We start from the raw sequence: 18508 nt of genomic DNA, 5'->3' as shown, positions 1-18508 counted from the left end.
GGTTCTCCACCACTGCAGCTCCTGCGTAGGTTATCCTGACTTGGTTGGTAAGTTGGGATTGTGGTCTGCGATGCGACCTCATGGACGAATTTATTTGTTGTGTTTTTTGTTGTGTGCGCTTTTTGTTTTGGTGCCATTGCTTAATTTTGTTTATTCAGTTCAGATTTCGCTTGGTAGTTGGGTCTTCATTTACTTGGGGAGTGGCTGTACATGGGATTTGGTCCTCCAATATAATTCGTGTACAGAGTTACGGGATGCTATTAGCATGAATGCCGCTATATACAATGAAGCATTAGTATTAGTGTTCACGATCATCAGGTGCTGCATCGCTTCGTGATTACTTGAGTTGAAATGCGCTTCTTTCAACGCCCCTTCGTGTGCGTTTCAGCGCTCGTGCCGTTGTCTTTGACCGCACATCCAATACGGACATCGCAGATGTGGGCGCGTGTTGATTGAAGGAATTAGAGTAAAAATAAAAGCTGCAAAAATGACATTCTTTCCAATGGAATTCTGTTGTCCATTTGTGCAAAGGGGATACAGAAACCATGCACGAGTAACTTCCCAATCCTCGCTAGACTCTTACTCGTGAGTGCTCTTCGGTAAGCGCTAACAACAGTTGCATTCTATCCCAGTTTAAGCCTCAAATTAGCATCAAAACGTTTTCAGAAGTGTGCTGCTTGAGTTCCTTGGCCAAATTTAACTAAGGCCAAAGGCGTAAATCTGTCCTCTTTGTCTGTCTGTGACAGCGCGTTATGAGATATCATGAAAATGCATACCTCTCAACCCATACGGTTTACCCATATTCTTGTAAAGGGAAATTAAGTTTTCAGGTCTATACAGCGTACAGCCATTTAAATACGGGCAAAAAAAGTCTTTGTTTGTGTTTCTCCCTTGTGATGGGACTTTGTAGGACGAACGTTGAGATCTATAAGGGCACGTGGTGACCAATAAGGTCTGAATTGGTCTGTAATGAGGTAGCGGCACTGATAAGGGGTTGACAGGAATGGAGATGGTATATTTCCCGAGTGAAGTCCATTGAGCTAAGAAACTATCTTTCAGGGAAACTCAGTCTGCGGACAACGTCAAAGCATTCCACAATTGCAGTCTAAAGTTATTTTACTGTTAGCCCCACTTATTCTGTAGAACACCAGCCAATGTGATCAAAAAGATGGGGATAAATAACCAGCACTAAAAAATATAAGCCTTGTCGGTCGTGATGACGACGTGATTGTGTGTAACGGCATGTCTTGATGATGTCATTACGTGTGACGCCATCTCGCGATGTCGCACGCCACGTGACATCATCTCCTTATGCGGCTTCAAACAAAAACTTTATCTCAAATAACATACTTCCCAGCACAAACGGTGCCCGTGGGTACAGCAACCATACATATGCGTGGTTTTTCTTCCTTGATGATAACAAAAAAACCACACCTGACCACAAAGACAATGCTGTTATTCATTCATACATTGCAATTAAAAGCACATGCTGCCTTAAATGTTGCTTGGATACTTCAGGTGTAGATCGGGGCTATGCGTGTGAGTTTTGAACTCCTGCGTTTCCCCCCCCCCCCCCCCGTTCGGTAACGCGTGCAGCATCAGGCCGTACGCTGGATCAGGAAAAAAAATTGCGCCAGTGTGGTTCATGCTGCTGGCGCAAGTTATTCTTTGTGTTATTCCTGTACGCTCCAAATCTGTGTTTACTTTGTATACCTACCTGCACCTCAGTATTTTGAATAAAGGCTAAAGCAACACTAGATTGTTGGGGTGTACATTACACATACTATTTTCTGCCTTTTGTGGAAAATATTTTTTTAATTTCAAAGAAAAATAGTGAACAAATATATTTTTGACGCTGTGTTCGGGCAACTTTTTTTATTTTTGGTATGAAAAGTTTTTTAGTTTTTTAAACCAGATGCTGCGAATTGTGTGCACTTTGAGTTATTCACCAAGGTGGAGGGCAATTAAGATATAAACTGCTGTCTAAACGAGGCTGTGTACACATGCCTGGCAGGTCATCATCAACAGCACTATCCTGCCAAACATGAAGTTCACCAAGACATCGCAGAAGTTTGGCCAGTGGGCTGACAGCAAGGCCAACACGGTGTTCGGGCTGGGCTTCAACTCCGAGAAGCTGCTCATGGAGGTTGGTGCAGGAGTTTGCCGACAAATCACATCCATGGCACCCCGTAAATAATGAACAAGCCCCATGAAATCAGGAACAGTGCGTGCACTTTCAATTAACTTTTTTTTGTTGTTGCTGAACTTAACAATAATGTGGCCACAATTTCAGATCTCTTGAGTTGGTGGTCTAGACAAGGCTGAGAGCGTTGTATAAGCACCGTGGTGGTCACCTGGCATGCAGGCAGGGCATGACGGGAGTCGTGCCTTCCTGCTGTTGGCGAGCACATCTGTGCGTCTTGTTATTTCTAGTTCGCTGACGGTGGCACTAATGCGGAAATATGCACGAAACTCTACACGGACAAACGAGTTGTGTCGACTACAGTAAGGAGGATCGTAGTCTTCGTCTTTTCGTCAGGTTGAAATATCATGCAGTTGTGCCGGTTTCGATACGAAATACCGTGCGATGAGGTGAGAAGAGGGGGGAAGAGCAGACAAGGCATGTAAACGATCCAGAACATATTCCAGGAGACTGCGTTTTCTAAAGAGCAACCTTCTATAGATGGCTGTGCAAATTCGCATCACACTTAGTTACTTTTCCTGACAGGGAGTTCTTCAAAAAGAACATCTGGCTGATCCCATTAAATATTCACCATGCTCTGGCTATAGAATGAATTATAGCAGTGGTCACAAGTCAATTTATAATTCTGCAAATGCATGCAAACTTGGCTATTCTGAAATGTACAGCTGCTCTGACATGTCTACTGAAATGTTTGTGCAATGTGTAATGACCGTGGTGATGTTCCTGTATAATTAGCCGGTGAGCCTATCATGTTTTGCCTCCAACCTCTTTTACAGTTTTCCCAGAAGTTCGAGCAGATGAAGGAGGCTTCTGCGGGCAAACAGCAGCTGATGCAGGACGGGGTGAATGGCGCTGCCACGGTATGGGCATGGACACCACTCGACTTGCACACAAAGAGGAACAAGAATAGCCTTTCGCAGAATGCTTATTATTATTATATACATCTAGCCAAAAATACTCCACTATCCTCACTATCATCATGAGCGAAAAGAAGCTGACCGGGCGGTTATAGCTCTCCACTCACGAGCGATCGGAGGTTGACTCAGCCCATCATCCCTCTAGGATGGATAACATAAGTACTGCTTTGTCAGAAGTGAAAAGTGGTTAATTCTAGATTTAAAGTTTTCATGACTGCAAGGATCCATACTCTTTGGTTCTTTCGATAAAGTCATGTAATTTTGCTGTGGCTGTTCCACCTGATGACGGAAGCTTGTGTTGCCTCCGAAACGTCGTGATTTAATTTACTTTAGTTATTTTCATTTTTTAAATATATTTTTTATTTTTTAATAGTGGTTATCCCATGGTAGGGCTGGCCACCAACCATAGCAATGTGGAATTTCTACCACTTGACCTCGGGGCCACTAATGGAGATGACCACTGCTCCATTTCAGGGAGGCAATTTTACTTGAGATGATACTGCTGTCAGGTGTTAGGGGTCCTCCTTGCTCCCAAAGGATTTAGCCTGCTCTTTTACCAGGGGCCAAGACACATGCAAAAAAGGTGGTTTCCTTAAGCTAGTCGTTGCATGCATTCGATCTGACAAGCCATGAACCTGGAGGTGAGCGTGCTGACCATTAAGCCGCTAAATCGTGTTCCTTCACATGCAGTCCTCAAGGAAAAATGTGGGCAAAGGGCAGCTTTGGCAGCCGTGTCATGCGAATCAAGATGAACTCGCTCCTCTGCCAGAACCTGCACCAGTGGCTGCCAGGGGTGTGCAAGACTCCATCATTGGCCGCACAAAATATTCTGAACTAAGGCCATAGCAGTTGTTGGCAGGGCATCGGGGATGAAAGTCTGAATATGTATACAAGTCCTGTGAAACAAGGCATTTGGAGCTGTTGTAAAAGTGTGCTTTTCCGTGCTAGCAAGATGGATTTTATTAGATGGGGTACCCACAATTTACAAAAGAAAATCCAAATTGACTCGCTTTGCTGTACCGCATTCGTGCGTGCTGGATGCATTCGTGTCAATGTAAACATAAACAATATATACGTAATTAATATTTGGCCTCTTTGGGTCTTTCGGTAAAGTCACATAGATAGAAAAATAATAATAAAAATCACGACGTTTCGATCGCAACACAAGCAATCGTCTTCAGGTGAAAAAATACAGCAGGCGGACTGCTGAGGCAGGAAGAAATGCAGCGAGAGAGCTGCTGCAGTCAAAGGTTATAAAGGTTTGAGAAGGGCACAAACCAAGGGTAAGTGGGCGGGGCTAGAGATGGAATTTGCAAGTAAATGTAAGATCGCAGAGGTCGGTATACCTCGGCCATTGTATTGTTAGATATTAGCATCTCAATCTGTTAATGTAACCCCACGACTACGGTGCTGAAGAAGCCATTGCATTGGTCGAGATTAGAGATTAGCGTGTCAATGTGAGACGGCTCCCGCAGCAGCGGCTGTGTTGATGAGAGACATTCAGCCGATTAAACAACGAGCGCCACTGCCGTATTGATGAAAAGGGAGCAGCAGCTATGTTGGTGAGACATTTAGCCTGTTAATGTAGAGACATTTAACAAGGTAATGTAACTCAGAGAGTCGGAAATAACTGCTAACATAGGCAGGTAGGATGGAATCATCACAGCCAGTTGCGACTTTACCTGGTTAATAACGTCCTTCCAATGATTGCTCAGTTTGTACCCATCCTCTCGGTTGAAATTGTGTCTGTGTTTATATATCTGGATGCCTTCATGAACAAATCTTTGTTGATTTTTTTCTTATTTTCTCATTTTTCTATCTACGTGACTTCACCGAAAGACCCAAAGAGTATTATGAATTCCTGCAGTCACGAATTGTTTAAGTCAAGATTGAATATTTGGCCCCCTTTGGCAGTCCACTTCTGGATGAAGCCCTGGGGGTCGATTAACCTTACACGACCACACTGGCGAGTCTGGGTTGGTGGACATCAGGTGAGCACCCTGGCCCGCGTAGCATCACACTCGCCAATGATGTTAGCCTTGGCCGGGAATCGGAGGTCGCTAACGGGTTTTGATTCCTTACCCGTACCCGGCCGCACCAGGGTCGCAAATGGGTACCCGTACCCATACCCGGCCGTACCCTACCCGTACCCGTACCCTACCTCTGGGATGAAGCCATGTTGCAGGCGCGGGTGGGTTGATTCTAGGAACTTGAATTGTGAGAAGAGACAAGACGTTGGGAAATGAGTGACAAACGGTTACTCACCAGTGACTCACGACCTACCCGTACCCGGCCGCACCAGGGTCGCAAACGGGTACCCGTACCCGGCCGGGTACGGGTGGTCGGGTATCGGGTAGGGTACGGGTATCGGGTACCCGGTTGCGACCTCTGCCGGGAATTAAACCGAGGTCGTCCGCGAATGTGTTGACGAATCCAACACTGCCGGGACAAATTCTGAACGCGTTTCTCTGATGCCCTCAACTTTGGCCTGAGTACTGGAAGCACTGGTGGCGTGGCTCAAGGTACGGTGTGAGTGTTTTGAGCCTCGGTTGTTGTTTTGTTAGCACAGCTGATAGAAGCACATTGTTTAAACACACAAATCACGCAACCAAACCAAGAATGATTTGCTTTGGAGTTTTGCCAGCGGCGCTCACCAAGCCAGCTTGCATGAACCCCGCACACTCTTGTTAAACGAGGGAAGTAAATTAATAATGAAATAGCCAAAAATATTAACGTTAAGCCGGAGAAGAACATTTTACAAATTAACGTATTTAAAAAATAGCAATAAAAATAACAAATGCTATTTTGTATAAACATATTTTTTCTTCATTTAATCCATCGTGTGTTTGGTCTAAACGCCAGGCACCAAATATAGAATGCATAAAACTTAGATGCATTTTTTTCCTGTGGGACTTGGCCATAAAAACAGCAAAATAAACAGCGTAGAAGTTTTTCTAAAGTTATACATACACCTTCGGTCATGCCAATTTCGCAAAATACAAGCACATTGAGAGGACCGCGAAGGGATAATATATCCCGATGCGTTTCTATATTCCTGTATAAACATATATATATTACATCTTACCAAAATAACTGGCAGATGTGTATTGAGTGTTCTGTTATTTAACTGGCAGTGAGAAAACACGTAGTCTGTGGGGTTCATCTGAAATTGATTGTACACGGGATAGAGGCAAACATCATCCCCCCTGCAAGGCCTTGCTTTCAGGTCCCATGCACTCATTGTCCATACAAAATTTTGCATTCAAATGTTAAGGCATTCTGTAAAGCCGGAATGTCAGTGGAGCACGCGACAGCAAGACAAGACAGTTCCATTGAGAGTATATGCGTTACGTACATTTGTGCGGAATTTCTAGTTAAAACCAGAATGTTTATCCTGTAGAAATCCGATGAACTTTGAAGCATGGTGGTGGTAGTTCACCACCACCACCATCACTGACATATTCCATACTGGATGAAAGACTCTCCATCCCGATGCCATCCTTCACGGTTCCTGCACACGAGCCAATCTCATCACTCCGTGCCAGCGGCGGTTTTCAATCCTGAGTGCTTCTCTCTTTTGGCTGCCGTCCCGTCCTCTTTCGTCCGTCGGCCGTCGTCTCTTCTCGTGGTGTGTCCTGCAGGAAGAGGAAAAGTAGATTCCAGATCTCGCACCTGAAGAAGGAAGTAATCTCTGTCCTTTGCACTGTTAAGCAAAAAAAGCTTCCAGACTCGATGCAATAATTGTGGACATCAATAACGTAGTGGGGTCCAGTTGTTTAAACAAAATTAGTGGACCTGTTTACGAAATGTTTACAGCTTAAATGAAATACCTCATCATGGATTGAATGCTGAATTATTTTTCTTTGAAAAAAAAAAAGGATACACAACTCATTTGAGGAATTACAGACCCATTAGCCTGCTGTCACACGTATATACCGTCCGTTGTTCTACAGCAATTCATGTGAAGTGCGCAAAAAGCAGTCGGGTCAGCTGACTCCTATATCCCAGCTGTCAGTTGCAGACATACCTTGGCTCTTTGCTCCCGACCTCTGTTTATTTCCCATACTCGTTTTAGTGGAATTATGTCATGATGACACAAAATTTGTAATTTTTTTTCGAGGCACCACACAAAGAGAATGCCTGGTTAATATCTCAATGTGGAGCTGATTAACCATGTCATGTCATCATGACCGATGTCCCATTTTGTGTCTGCTTCATTCTGAGACACGAATCGCCCTCCCAGCCCCTGTGTTTGTGGGAGATGGGCAGCAACGTTGTGACTTCAAGGCAACCTGTCCCATTTCACGTGGGGGGTCACCGGTTACAGACAAATTGTTGGCTTTCTGTTCGTGCAGGGGTCCGGCACGGGGCCGTCCTCCACCACGGACACTGGCAAGCTCCCACCGAGACCTCTGGGCCCGCTGGAGAGGCTCAACAAGCTGAACGAGAGGCCGCACCCTCCGGTGTCGGAGAAGTACGTGTGGCTTGGGAGATCCGCTTAACCCGGTCCTGTTGTGATGACGTACACACGTGCGCACGTGTGCACTAACCCCACTTGCAAGTGAAGTGTGCGCCTGGTGTGCAATAAACCAGGGCATTCTAAGCCTGCCGCCCGTATGCCAAATACAGATTCCGAATGCCTTTCCACAATCAAGCACACAGCTAAAGGGCTGCATCTCTAGGTTTTCATGACCCACTGAGTTGAAGTGAAGTAGGACTGACTTGCACAACGATATGCGAACGTTTGTTTCCCAGAGGTAGTGCGCGCAGCTGTGTGCATGGTTGCATTTGTAATACATCCCCACATTGTAGGAAATTAATCTTTGTTGTTATTTAATTCATGGAGTTGCTTTCAAACAAGTTCTGCATATTGGATCCCCTTCACAATTTAGCACATCGAGAAGAGTGACCAATTTTTTCCCAACTTTCCAAAATGAGACGGATGTGCATCGTTGGCAGTTGTTGGCAGAGGCACGTATTTTTTCGTGAACGGGTTCTCAGCGGCGTCTGTGGCCTCGGATAAAATTAAATTGATCGCGTTCGTGGCCACGTGGGCCGCCAAGTAGGAGGAGCCGCGATGACAACTTGATAACGGCGATCGGGCACACCGTTTCCCCAAGGCCTCGCCACTCGACCTTGCTACTTGTCTCCCCGGCGCCGGAGCCACGTTACTCTCCGCACCACCGATGAGCACGGTCGGCTACGTATGGTGCGAAATAAAGTTGAACGTACTTGCGTACCATACTCGGCATCGAATCAAGGGGTCGACTGAATGTGCTCGTGCGTTCGTGCGCAGGCCAACCGAGGCGGCGGTGCTGCGCCGGGATGGGCCCCCGCAGAACGGCAAAGGGGTCCGCCCCCTCTCGATGGGCCCTGTGGCTGGCATGCAGGCCCCGGGCCGCACGGAAACGTGGGCAGCGGAGATGGCAGCGTGCCGGCACGAGTGCGAGCAACTTCAGCACAAGGTGCGGCCAACGGCAAGAAGAAGAAGTGCGTTCGTTCTCAGCGCAGCGGCTACAGGACGTCGCTGCATTTCATCGTCCTTGAGTTCTTTTCACCTGCATTGAGAAATTCAGGGTGGTGTTAAACTAATGGGGATGAAATATAGGGAAAATTACATTTCATTTCTGAGCCTCCTACATGTCTTCCTCCATTTTCAACGAACGTATTACATCTTTTATTACTCGCCTTTGAAAGATATGGGCAATTGCTTCCCGAATATCCAATCACTTGTTCAGAAGAAAGAGTGCTATTTTGAAATAAATGGGATATCCGTGCGTGGATCACCATGGATAGAGAATAGAGCGCCACTGCGCAACTTAAAGTTTGACGGCGATTGCTTTGGCACCTTGTGAATTGATCTCGGTGAATAACGATTGCCGGAGCCAGCGCGCACGAATACGCAAACCGGGCAGGGGGCTCCAAATCTCCCATCGCTCGGCATCGTTAAACATCGTCAACGCCATCAAACTGCACCCGAGGTGCACGCTATTTCCATCTGCTGCTCCCCTTGAGAAAGAGCACATTTTACTTCGAAATTTTGTTTACAACAGATGTGGACAGATAAAAGCTCTCCTAATATAAGCACCGTTACAATATAAGGAACACACCTCATATTACACTGGGGGGGCGGGGGCAAAGGGCAACTTCTGATACATGCACACTACTTCTGATACATGCACACCTGGCCTAGCCAGCTTCTACCACGTGAGGTTCTATCTGCCTCTTCCTTCCGCTCTTCCTTCGTGCACCCTTGATGAACGTTAATCTTCCGACCAGCACGGTCGGCTACGTACGGTGCGAAAGAAGTTCAATGTACATACATAAATGAAGGTTTCTGCAAGATTTCACCTTCACGTACCTCGTATACCTCAACAATAGCCAGCAAATGCTGTTTAGAGGGCAAGCACAGTGGCAATGTTTTTTTTTATTTTTTTAATATTTACCCGGAGAAGATTCACTTGAGGATAACGTTTCGTTTCCAAGAGGATTCCCGGGCAGGGGAGGTTATTGGGCGAAACCGCGGCTGGTTATTTCGCGTGAAACGAGAACACCAGGACAATGCCCCCGACGGATAACACAAAACACGACGTGCCTTGAGGTATGTCAACAAGCCACTTGCTCTACTGCCATCTGCTGGCCGCATCAGCCAGGTGTGGTGGTGTACACCTGTAATCCAACACTTTTGATGCATGGCTCAAAGACAATTTATAAACCCTTCCTAACCCACCGAGTTGCGAGGAGTCCGGGAATTGGCTGTTATGTTCATGATCCCATCTGTGCGGCCTTTTGGGTTATCCCCCTGTAGTCTTTTTTTTTCTTGGGCATTTGACTTTCGTTTCATTTGCAAAGCGTTATTTAAAAAGGAATTGGCTGAACATCCAAATGTGGGACAGATGCAGAAAAATGCTTGAGGCTTTGTGGGGCCTTCCAGGAGATATAAATTGTGTTATTATCGATTTAAAGCTTTCGTCTTGGTTCTTTCGGTAAAGTCACGTAGAAAGGAAATAAGAAAAATTGTGAAAATTGTATTATTTTATTATTTCCCTTCTACGTGACTTTACTGAAAGAACCAAGAATGTCTTATTATCATCATCATAACACTGCGTGGTGAATTTTGTGCAATCCACCTATCAATCCCATCTCAAACGTGCTGGATTACAGACTGCACTTCAGGAGGGCTCTTGTGCTGTATCACCAAAATGACAAGCAAGATTATAGCAATGAATCAAATAGAAATGAGAGCAAAAACAACTGCGTCACGAGTAATCAAACATATTTAACAAACATTAATCAGTGTTAAATAATTCGTAATTTTCAGACCAATTATAGTGCAATTATAATTAAATTACAAAATTTACAGAAACATGAAACAGATATGGGGTGACTATCGTACTAATGCGTAAACTGACAAGGGTATTCGTCAAATGCAATTGCAAGTGATGTCGTCAAAGAATCACAAGCTTGGCATCCCAGTGCATCATCCCCACACCCCAAGGAGGCTTGAACCACCAGGCCCCCTTCCTTGCTGGACGCACACTGCGTGCCCGCTGAGCAGGTGTGCGCTGCTCGTGCTGTTTTCGCGGCGCGCGCGCACGTACTTTCGTGACCCCCCCCCCGTGACCCCTCCACGCTGCCCCCTCCAGGTGGCCGAGCTGGAGGGCCGGAAGGCCGAGGCTGACGCGCTGGCGGTGCGGAACGCGGAGCTGAGCGGGCGCGTGGCCGCGCTGGAGGCTCGCCTCGCGGAGCGGGAGCAGGTGGGTGCACGTGCGTCGACATTAACGAGGGCGGCCGCTCGCGGTGCCCCCGCTTGCGTGCGAGCCACCTGCACGTCCTCGCCCGCTCTCCCCCTCGCCGCTGTACACACAATGAGTGTGCGGAGACGCAGCGCTGTCCGCTCGATGTTTTAGTTCGTAAACCTCCGCGTCAATTGTCCGTTCACTGAGGAAGCGGGAAGCTTTGAAAGGTCTGAGTTTGGCCGGGGACTGTTCACATGAGAGTGAAGCTACCGAATGCCCTGGTTTGGCCAGTGCAGTCCCGGTTTCCCGGAAGCCTGTCCCGATGTCCAGAAACACTTTTGGAAAAAATCGTGATTTCATTGCGGTTCAAAATTTGCTGGTTTCATACCGGCCAAGAGCATGACCCATCTGAGGATGGCAGGGCCAAGCTCAGGGAGAGCGAGGAGGAGGCCACTCCGTGTGGACGCAGGGCTCGTGATTGAGTTGGGGTGGCTATGTAAAGTTGGTGGGGCTTACGGAGAGAGGTGCTGCCTGCTCACCTTTTATACTCGTTGAGCCTCCCAGAAATGTGGTGTTTTTTTTTCTTACGCGACATGCCTCACGTGAGCGTGTAATTTTGTGTTCGTGGCAGGAGCTGGGGACGCTGAAGATGATGTCAGAGGATTCTAATCAGGTGCACAGACAGAAAGAGGATGTCGTGCAAAAGCTAAAGGTAGTTCTCGCAAAACCTGCAATAGCACATTTACAGAATGACAATAATTTGATTGTTACTGAATATATTAATAAGGAATTGAAAAAACAAACCCAGCCAGGATCCTACTGAAAGAGTAGAGGATTCTACTCCTGGCCCGTTATTTTTTGTAACCTGTTATTTTTTGTAAAGTGCAGCATCGAAGGAGACATCGACAAACATTGCTTTCCAAGACAGTAAATCCCATGAGCCACAGCGTGGCTCCGGCGGTATCAACGTGTCTCCACCGCATCGTGCCGAATCTTCCCGTGAATTGTGGCTTTGTCAGGCGCCAAACAAAATTGCCCAATGCATTTTTATAGCCACTCTTGATGGGAGGGTAAAGCGTTGGCAGGAGAGGACCACATTATTCATCATTTACAGCAATGGCATTTACTCTGCATTGTTTATTTGCATGTCAGGGTTATTTATATATTTGTTTTGGTCTTCGATGGACGAAGCTCACGTGTTTTACCACAGTGGGCCCTTATTATGTTTAGGGAAACAACAACATAAAAAAAACTCCCCTGAGTATTTAGAAACTGCATATCTGATTCCCGTCCCTGATCCAGACCTCAGAGCATTCCCACATTTTGGCCCCCACGGGTGTTTTTGCCGCAATAAAGACTGGGAGCGGGATGTGTGGCCAACAATGCACACGTGGGTGATTTGGCGTGTCTCAGCGTGGCGCTTCTCAAGCCACGTGGGCCGTCTTCCTGGAGTTACACTGCATTTTTCGCCATCTTTAGGGTTCTCTGACTGTTTGTTTTTCTTCCCATCCTCAGCGCTCGCTCGTTGCAAAGTTTTTTGGGATAGCGTTTGGCCATGCAGCTGCTTAAGTTACAATTAAATCTGAGTGATAGTTATTTTCCTTGTGGCTCCGTTATTCCAATACAGATCATATTCGCGATTATAATGTTTTTTTTAAATATCGTATGGCAATGTGCTTCTTTGCGTTTATTAACTACGTGATGAATTAATTGTCACGAACCTAAAACGTGGGTCTCATTATTTTCCATGCGCTCAAATGTGGAAAAAACAATGACGCATTGTAGGAGATATTTCGTGCCAAAATTGGTCTCCACGCTGAGATCAATAACACTCCACTCTCGAGAAGTTGGTATCATAATGGATGGCTCTCTGGAAGAAGCAAAGATCTCATCAATACTGGCTTAGCAGTCAGCCAAGGCCACCGTGAGCTCTCCGAGCAGGCCTGTCACATCTGAAAGCCTCCTTGACATGCCCTCCATGATTCATTGCAGGAATTTATTCTTTTTTGTCTTGTTTATAGTATTTTGTTTGTACTCTGTGTCCAGTGTGCACAGTCTACATTGTCGGTCTCATGTATACGGCCTCACCTGTAATATCTCTTTTGTCTCCATTACGTACCTCATTTGTTCTGTCTATCTTGTCCTATCTTCTGTTTGTTCCATCTTATTCATTCGTCTAAAGGCAACGTCACAAAATAATTGCATCACCCAAAAAATGATTGATTCGTGATACACACAATTCGGTGCCATGTATGGTGAGTGTAAACTTTTCTTGTTTTTCTTATTTCATTTATTTTGTCCCAGATTTAATCCCGATTGTGATGTTGCCATCACGGCGAGACGCAGCATTACGTCCCTTTGTGTTAGAAAATGAGCCGTGGAAGTAAATATCACAGGGCTACCTCTGAGATTCCGGTCCACACAGTCGAGGGAAGCACTTTCGTGACCTGCTCTACGTATAAGAGGAATCTTTGTCGCATGTGAGTCAAATCAATATCACATCTTTAGACCTGGAATTTGTTCAGAAGCAATTTTTTTTCTTTGACGCTTTCATTTGCGCAGTCATTGGTGAGCAGGCTGAGAAGAATTGCACTTTAGTCAGTCGTGAAAATATATAATAGGCGACATTTTGGGCAATGGGTGCTTCTTCATAGCACACCGCACGTGTGCGAAACATCACCGATTATAGAATCCTAAGGGCAGTGTTATAGCCGAACGTGTTGAGCATTTGTCGCTGTATGTTTTCGTGCAACTCTGCCAAAGCGACATCGTCCAACAATTTGTCGAGTCTGACGGCAAATCATTTCATTCCCGGTATCTCCCCCACACCCGCCGTCACACCTGGGTGTGAGCAGGCTGCCGAGGAGCGCGCCCATCAGATGGAGAGCCAGCTGCGCGAGTTGGAGCGGCGCCTGGCAGACGGTCGCGCTCGCGACGCCACGCGCAGGGCCCAGCTGCAGGCGTCGCTGCGCTCGCTCGACGGGAAGATCTCCGAGCTCGCCGACCTTCGCAACTCGCTCGCACAGCTAGCCGTGTGAAACGCCGCCGCTGCCTCCGCCGCCTCCGCAGCTTTCGTGACGATGAACTCGCGTGTTTGTGTGTTTGACAACGGATGTAGGCGCGGCGTCGAGATACGGTGATTTAAGCGCGCTACTCGGCGCTGGGGTAGCGCAACGATGACGGCCTCGCGCTTGCTCATCCAGAATGGTTGGCGGCCAGCTGACGCACCTCACCAATTTCTTCGTGGTGTTCGAGACGAGCCCGAGGCCAGAATTCTTTGCTTCTGTATTATCCGTGGGCACACTTGATCGTTTATATATATATACACACAAAGTTATTAATATAATAATAATTAACAATAACACATCCGGCCATCATGCATCTAGAGAAAGCAGCACCAGCAACACTTGATAGTGTCATCTACACGATGTAAACTTTGCTCATTCATTCAATGCTCGGTTGATTATAATAAAAATAATATTTTGGAAACACAATAGCAAATTCATGAATGAACAGGTGTTGGTTAAATATATGCACTCAATACCCATGTGGTTAAAACGCCACCTAGTTCCCGAACTCTGAAGACTTTCGCCTTTCAAGTCGCCTGACTCCCATGCCTGATATTCCATGACTTATGAACCCTGGGGAAAGAAAAACATAGGTTGCATTCGCGGCGTTTTTGCAAGAATGTGCAGCTATTGCAACGAGAGATAAATTAGGGTCATGCACTTCGTCGTATCCCTGTATGTGTTTGTGTTGGCGTGCGAGCACGTGTGTGTGTGTTTTATTTAAATTATGTAATTATGTAATGTCCAGATGTCAGCTAACTACCATTGTATCAATTGTCAGCCTTATAATTTCGAATGTGTACGTGAATAAATTTAAATGTTCATCTAAGGGTGGATGGTTATGTTCCCACCCTCAGTGTGACTTGCAGGCTCGCCGAATGATCTGTACTCAGATCCTCACTCGATTCTCGTGCTCATGGAGGAAATACCAAAAAATACAAGTGCCGGGTATTAATCGGATGCAGTGTAAGCTATGGCTCGAGCTTGACCATGCAGGATCCATGCTAAATAGTGATGCACAGAGATAGCAAGGGCGATGTGATGATTATTGGGTCTACAGTCGGTTCCACTTATCGTTTTTTTGCCAATACATTGTGAGTCTCCAGATGGAGTGCCTTTACTATGACAGTACCTACTAGAGAATGGTATTGCTTGTGGGTTAACATAAAGGTCTCTGTTCTCAGGGTTCACTCTCAAATAGTCGGTGAAAGAAAAATTTGAAAAAGCATTAGCTTCTCTCTGCAAGCGGTCCACCAATCCTAGCCTCTGGGCAGGAAAACTGCGGAGTGCACTGTGCCATGGCTGGCATCTACAGCCCAGTGTCTGATGTCAGAACATGTTCTAAGAATCGGAGAGGCGATTGTTGTGGTAGGTATAACGGTGGAATGTTGTTTTGCTATGGTTTACACACCGTTATTGCTGTCTTTATTGTCAACCGCATTTAACGCCGATGGCCACGCGAACGCCGCTCTTTCTTACGCGTTTGAACCTGAGGTCACTTGAAAATGTTACATTTCACAATTTCCCGTAAATTGGCACGTGCTACATGTCAGCAATTACCCTACGGTGTTCCTGTACGTAAGAGAATGTAAACGGTGAAATGCCAGGCTAAGCACACAACGCAATATAGCCACTGGTAAATTATTTATTGGCCTCCCGTTTTTTTCAAGCTTTCAAGCAAGCCACAGCACCGTCCTGTTTGTGTTTTTATAATTACTCTGCAGAGGGTGCCGTGCCCGTACACTGTTGCACAGGGGACCCACACGGTCAGGGTTCCGCATCAATATTCTAGCTCTCGACAAGTGACAGGCACATATCAGGTAGAATGTCCGACTGCTTTTTAATGGCAACCGTTTTTCAACATTCACAACGCTGTGCTTGCGACGTTTTACGGTGTTTAAAAAGTGAGACATTTAGTTTTGAGAACATTGACAGCCGTGTGATGTATGACTTTGTGTGACTTTTATTTTATTCATAGCCCTGTTAATGAAGATTCGTGAGGATAATATTTAACTTTCGATTTAAAGCTTTCGTGACTGCAGGGATTCATCTTCTTGGTTCTTTTGGTAAAGTCACGTAGAAGGGAAATAATATCAGAATAAAAATAAAACATAATAAAATACAATTCTCACGACGTTTCGGCCACAACGCAAGCAGCCGTCCTCAGGTGAAGAACAGTGCTGTCGGAAAGACAGCGTCTGAATGAACACCACGTCTGTAGGTGTCTTTCCGACAGCCCTGTTCTTCACCTGAGGACGGCTGCTTGCGTTGTGGCCGAAACGTCGTGAGAATTGTATTTTATTATGTCTTATTTTTATTATTTCCCTTCTACGTGACTTTACCGAAAGAACCAAGAAGATTATGTTTAACCTTTAGAAGACTGTAGTCAACCTTGTTTAAATGTGCAGCCTTACGGGCACTGCCAAAGAGGCTGCGTGCACTGATGTAACTTCACCCAATGCGGGATCACACGTTCACCACGGGAGGGTGACGTTTTACACTTTATCCAAACTCATTTCCTGAATTTCCATAGACGTTCCAACCGTACTCTCGACTTTCTGAGACGATCTTCTTGGCTGTTCGTTTGGACATTCGCAGTAAATCACTTGTCATACGCCAGTCTGCGCAAAATGCGTCGCTGCTTTGTGAGTGCAACGACAACGTTGCCTCGGCGATCAGCCGCACCGATGCACGAAGTTTCGTTTCCTACCACGAGGCCTCGGAGCCAGTTCGTGTACGAAAGTTGACAAGCAGGGTGCTAATCCAGGGCCCGTGCCCTGGGACACAAAATGTTTACAACGGGGTGGGCGAGTATCTTGAAACGAAGGTTGTTTCCTGAAAGGGGATTTAAGCACGCGTCAAAGGTGCATCTCGGGTTCAGCCTGGTTCACCGAATTGTGATGTTCCCTGCATGATGAATAGCCCCCTGCGTGACCGCCCTGACACATTGCCGCTGCTCTTGAAAGCCCCTTGCGCGCACGCACACACTATGTGCCCACGTCGGAAAAGCATTGCCCAATTTAGTTCGAACTCGTACATCATGTGCGTCACTGGATTCTGCTTCATCTATCACGGCAAGTGCCGCGGGGAGGACTCTTTTATAAGCGGGTGACTCGGGGGGGATGGGGGGGTGAGAAACCTTTTTGAAAATTGTATACCCCCCCCACTTACGCTGCAATTGGGGGTCAAGGCCCAGAGTCAGAGGTCGAGAAACCTGTGAAGCTGAGAACGCAGCTGGTTGGTTATAGCCCATGCAGCCTGGGGTATTACATTACCGAGGGCAACACACTATCCTTTTAACGATTACAAGTTAATTGGCAGTATTTTTTTACAGTGGCTTGTTCCAAAGCACCGATGCACACTGCTCAGCTTGTACAACTGTTTCTTTGAAAACACACGAATGTGTGTCGCGGCTCATGGAAATTCTTTCTTGGCAAAAATATATAGTATATACTGTACTCTGTTAGTAAGTATCCCATTCCAGAATGAGTATTAATTTAAGCAAAGTAGTTTATTAAATGCAGGTTACTTAAAAATGTGTTTTATTTTTCTTGCCAAATCATGCATTCTCATACACATATCTGAAAGATAATTAAGGTCTTTGGTCTTCTAAGTCTACAACTTGTCATTCTCGTTGTGCTGGTATAAGTACTCGAGTTCCATGGCCTATGGAAACAGCATTGTACAGATCTCTCCAGAGAGCCTGGCCAATGTAAGGTGGAAGTCGGAGCTGGTAGCCCTATGCTGCTTCTTGCTCACGCTGGAGAATGAGCCCTGCACAGCCCAGCTTGAGCTCGATAGGAAGAGCTGTGGTGATCAGTATCTGGGAAGGTGCAATGTGCATCCAAAGCTCATCATAATAGTGCAATTTAAACCCGTTGCTGAAGTCACTCGCTACACTAGTCAATGCCAGGAGGGGGGAGAAAGTTGATATGGCCTGTCCACACTGACACACGTAACATCGCTCAGTGAAAATGAAGCAAGCGGCTGGACATATTGTGCTTTTGAAATGGTGTTTAACATAAACCGTATGTACCTTATCTTTACGAATGCACACAGCGATTGCATTCCATCAAAATGTGCAAGTGGTAGTATTTTGTGTGGCTAGTGTCGTGCAAGCGTAAAGAATGCGACGTTACATATTTTAGCGGTACACGTTAAAACATTAGTTGCTTTGTATTTGCAATTCTTGGATGATGGCCATAGTCAGCAGGGCGGGACCACGTTTCACGGGTCACTAGACATTAAAAAACAATATATTAAGATCATTTATCATTTCCTACAACTACACCCAAGGTTGTTTTGGTCTGGCAGTGTTTGCCAAATTCACTGTTTAGGTAAGAATAGACGTTGAATTCACCAATTTGCCATACACCGTGGGCAAAACATCAAATTGATGCAGTGGGACATATTGATGTGCACAAATGGTGGAAAGCATTGATCGTGGCTGGTGAAATCCATTGTTGTGTAGACCCACATGGACATGAAATTGTGGTTTGGTGAAGAGTAGTTCTGAGGCCGCTGTCTGTAGGGTTTTCAGGCCACAATAAACTCCACACAACAGTATTTACAACGTACAAC

At 46.1% G+C, this 18508-nt stretch overlaps 1 protein-coding gene across 3 annotated transcripts in view; it reads left to right on the top strand.

Moving 5' to 3' along the window:
* LOC144722047 (homer protein homolog 1-like) overlaps window positions 1-18493 on the top strand; it is a 39616-nt gene extending 21123 nt beyond the window's left edge. For all 3 annotated transcript variants that reach the window (XM_078600130.1, XM_078600128.1, XM_078600129.1), the window contains exons 3-9: window positions 2015-2146; window positions 2980-3063; window positions 7476-7594; window positions 8417-8585; window positions 10767-10877; window positions 11491-11571; window positions 13715-18493. In XM_078600130.1, coding sequence (XP_078456256.1) covers window positions 2015-2146; window positions 2980-3063; window positions 7476-7594; window positions 8417-8585; window positions 10767-10877; window positions 11491-11571; window positions 13715-13897 — 879 coding nt within the window. In that variant the 3' untranslated portion in view covers window positions 13898-18493. The remainder of the gene's footprint in view (window positions 1-2014; window positions 2147-2979; window positions 3064-7475; window positions 7595-8416; window positions 8586-10766; window positions 10878-11490; window positions 11572-13714) is intronic.
* Window positions 18494-18508: the final 15 nt, after the last annotated feature.

The sequence above is a fragment of the Lampetra planeri genome, chromosome 13 (genome assembly GCF_965212315.1).
Source record: "Lampetra planeri chromosome 13, kcLamPlan1.2.h2, whole genome shotgun sequence".
Taxonomy (NCBI): domain Eukaryota; kingdom Metazoa; phylum Chordata; class Hyperoartia; order Petromyzontiformes; family Petromyzontidae; genus Lampetra; species Lampetra planeri.
Note: the sequence above shows the minus strand (reverse complement) of the source record. Positions and strands in the feature narration are given on the sequence as shown.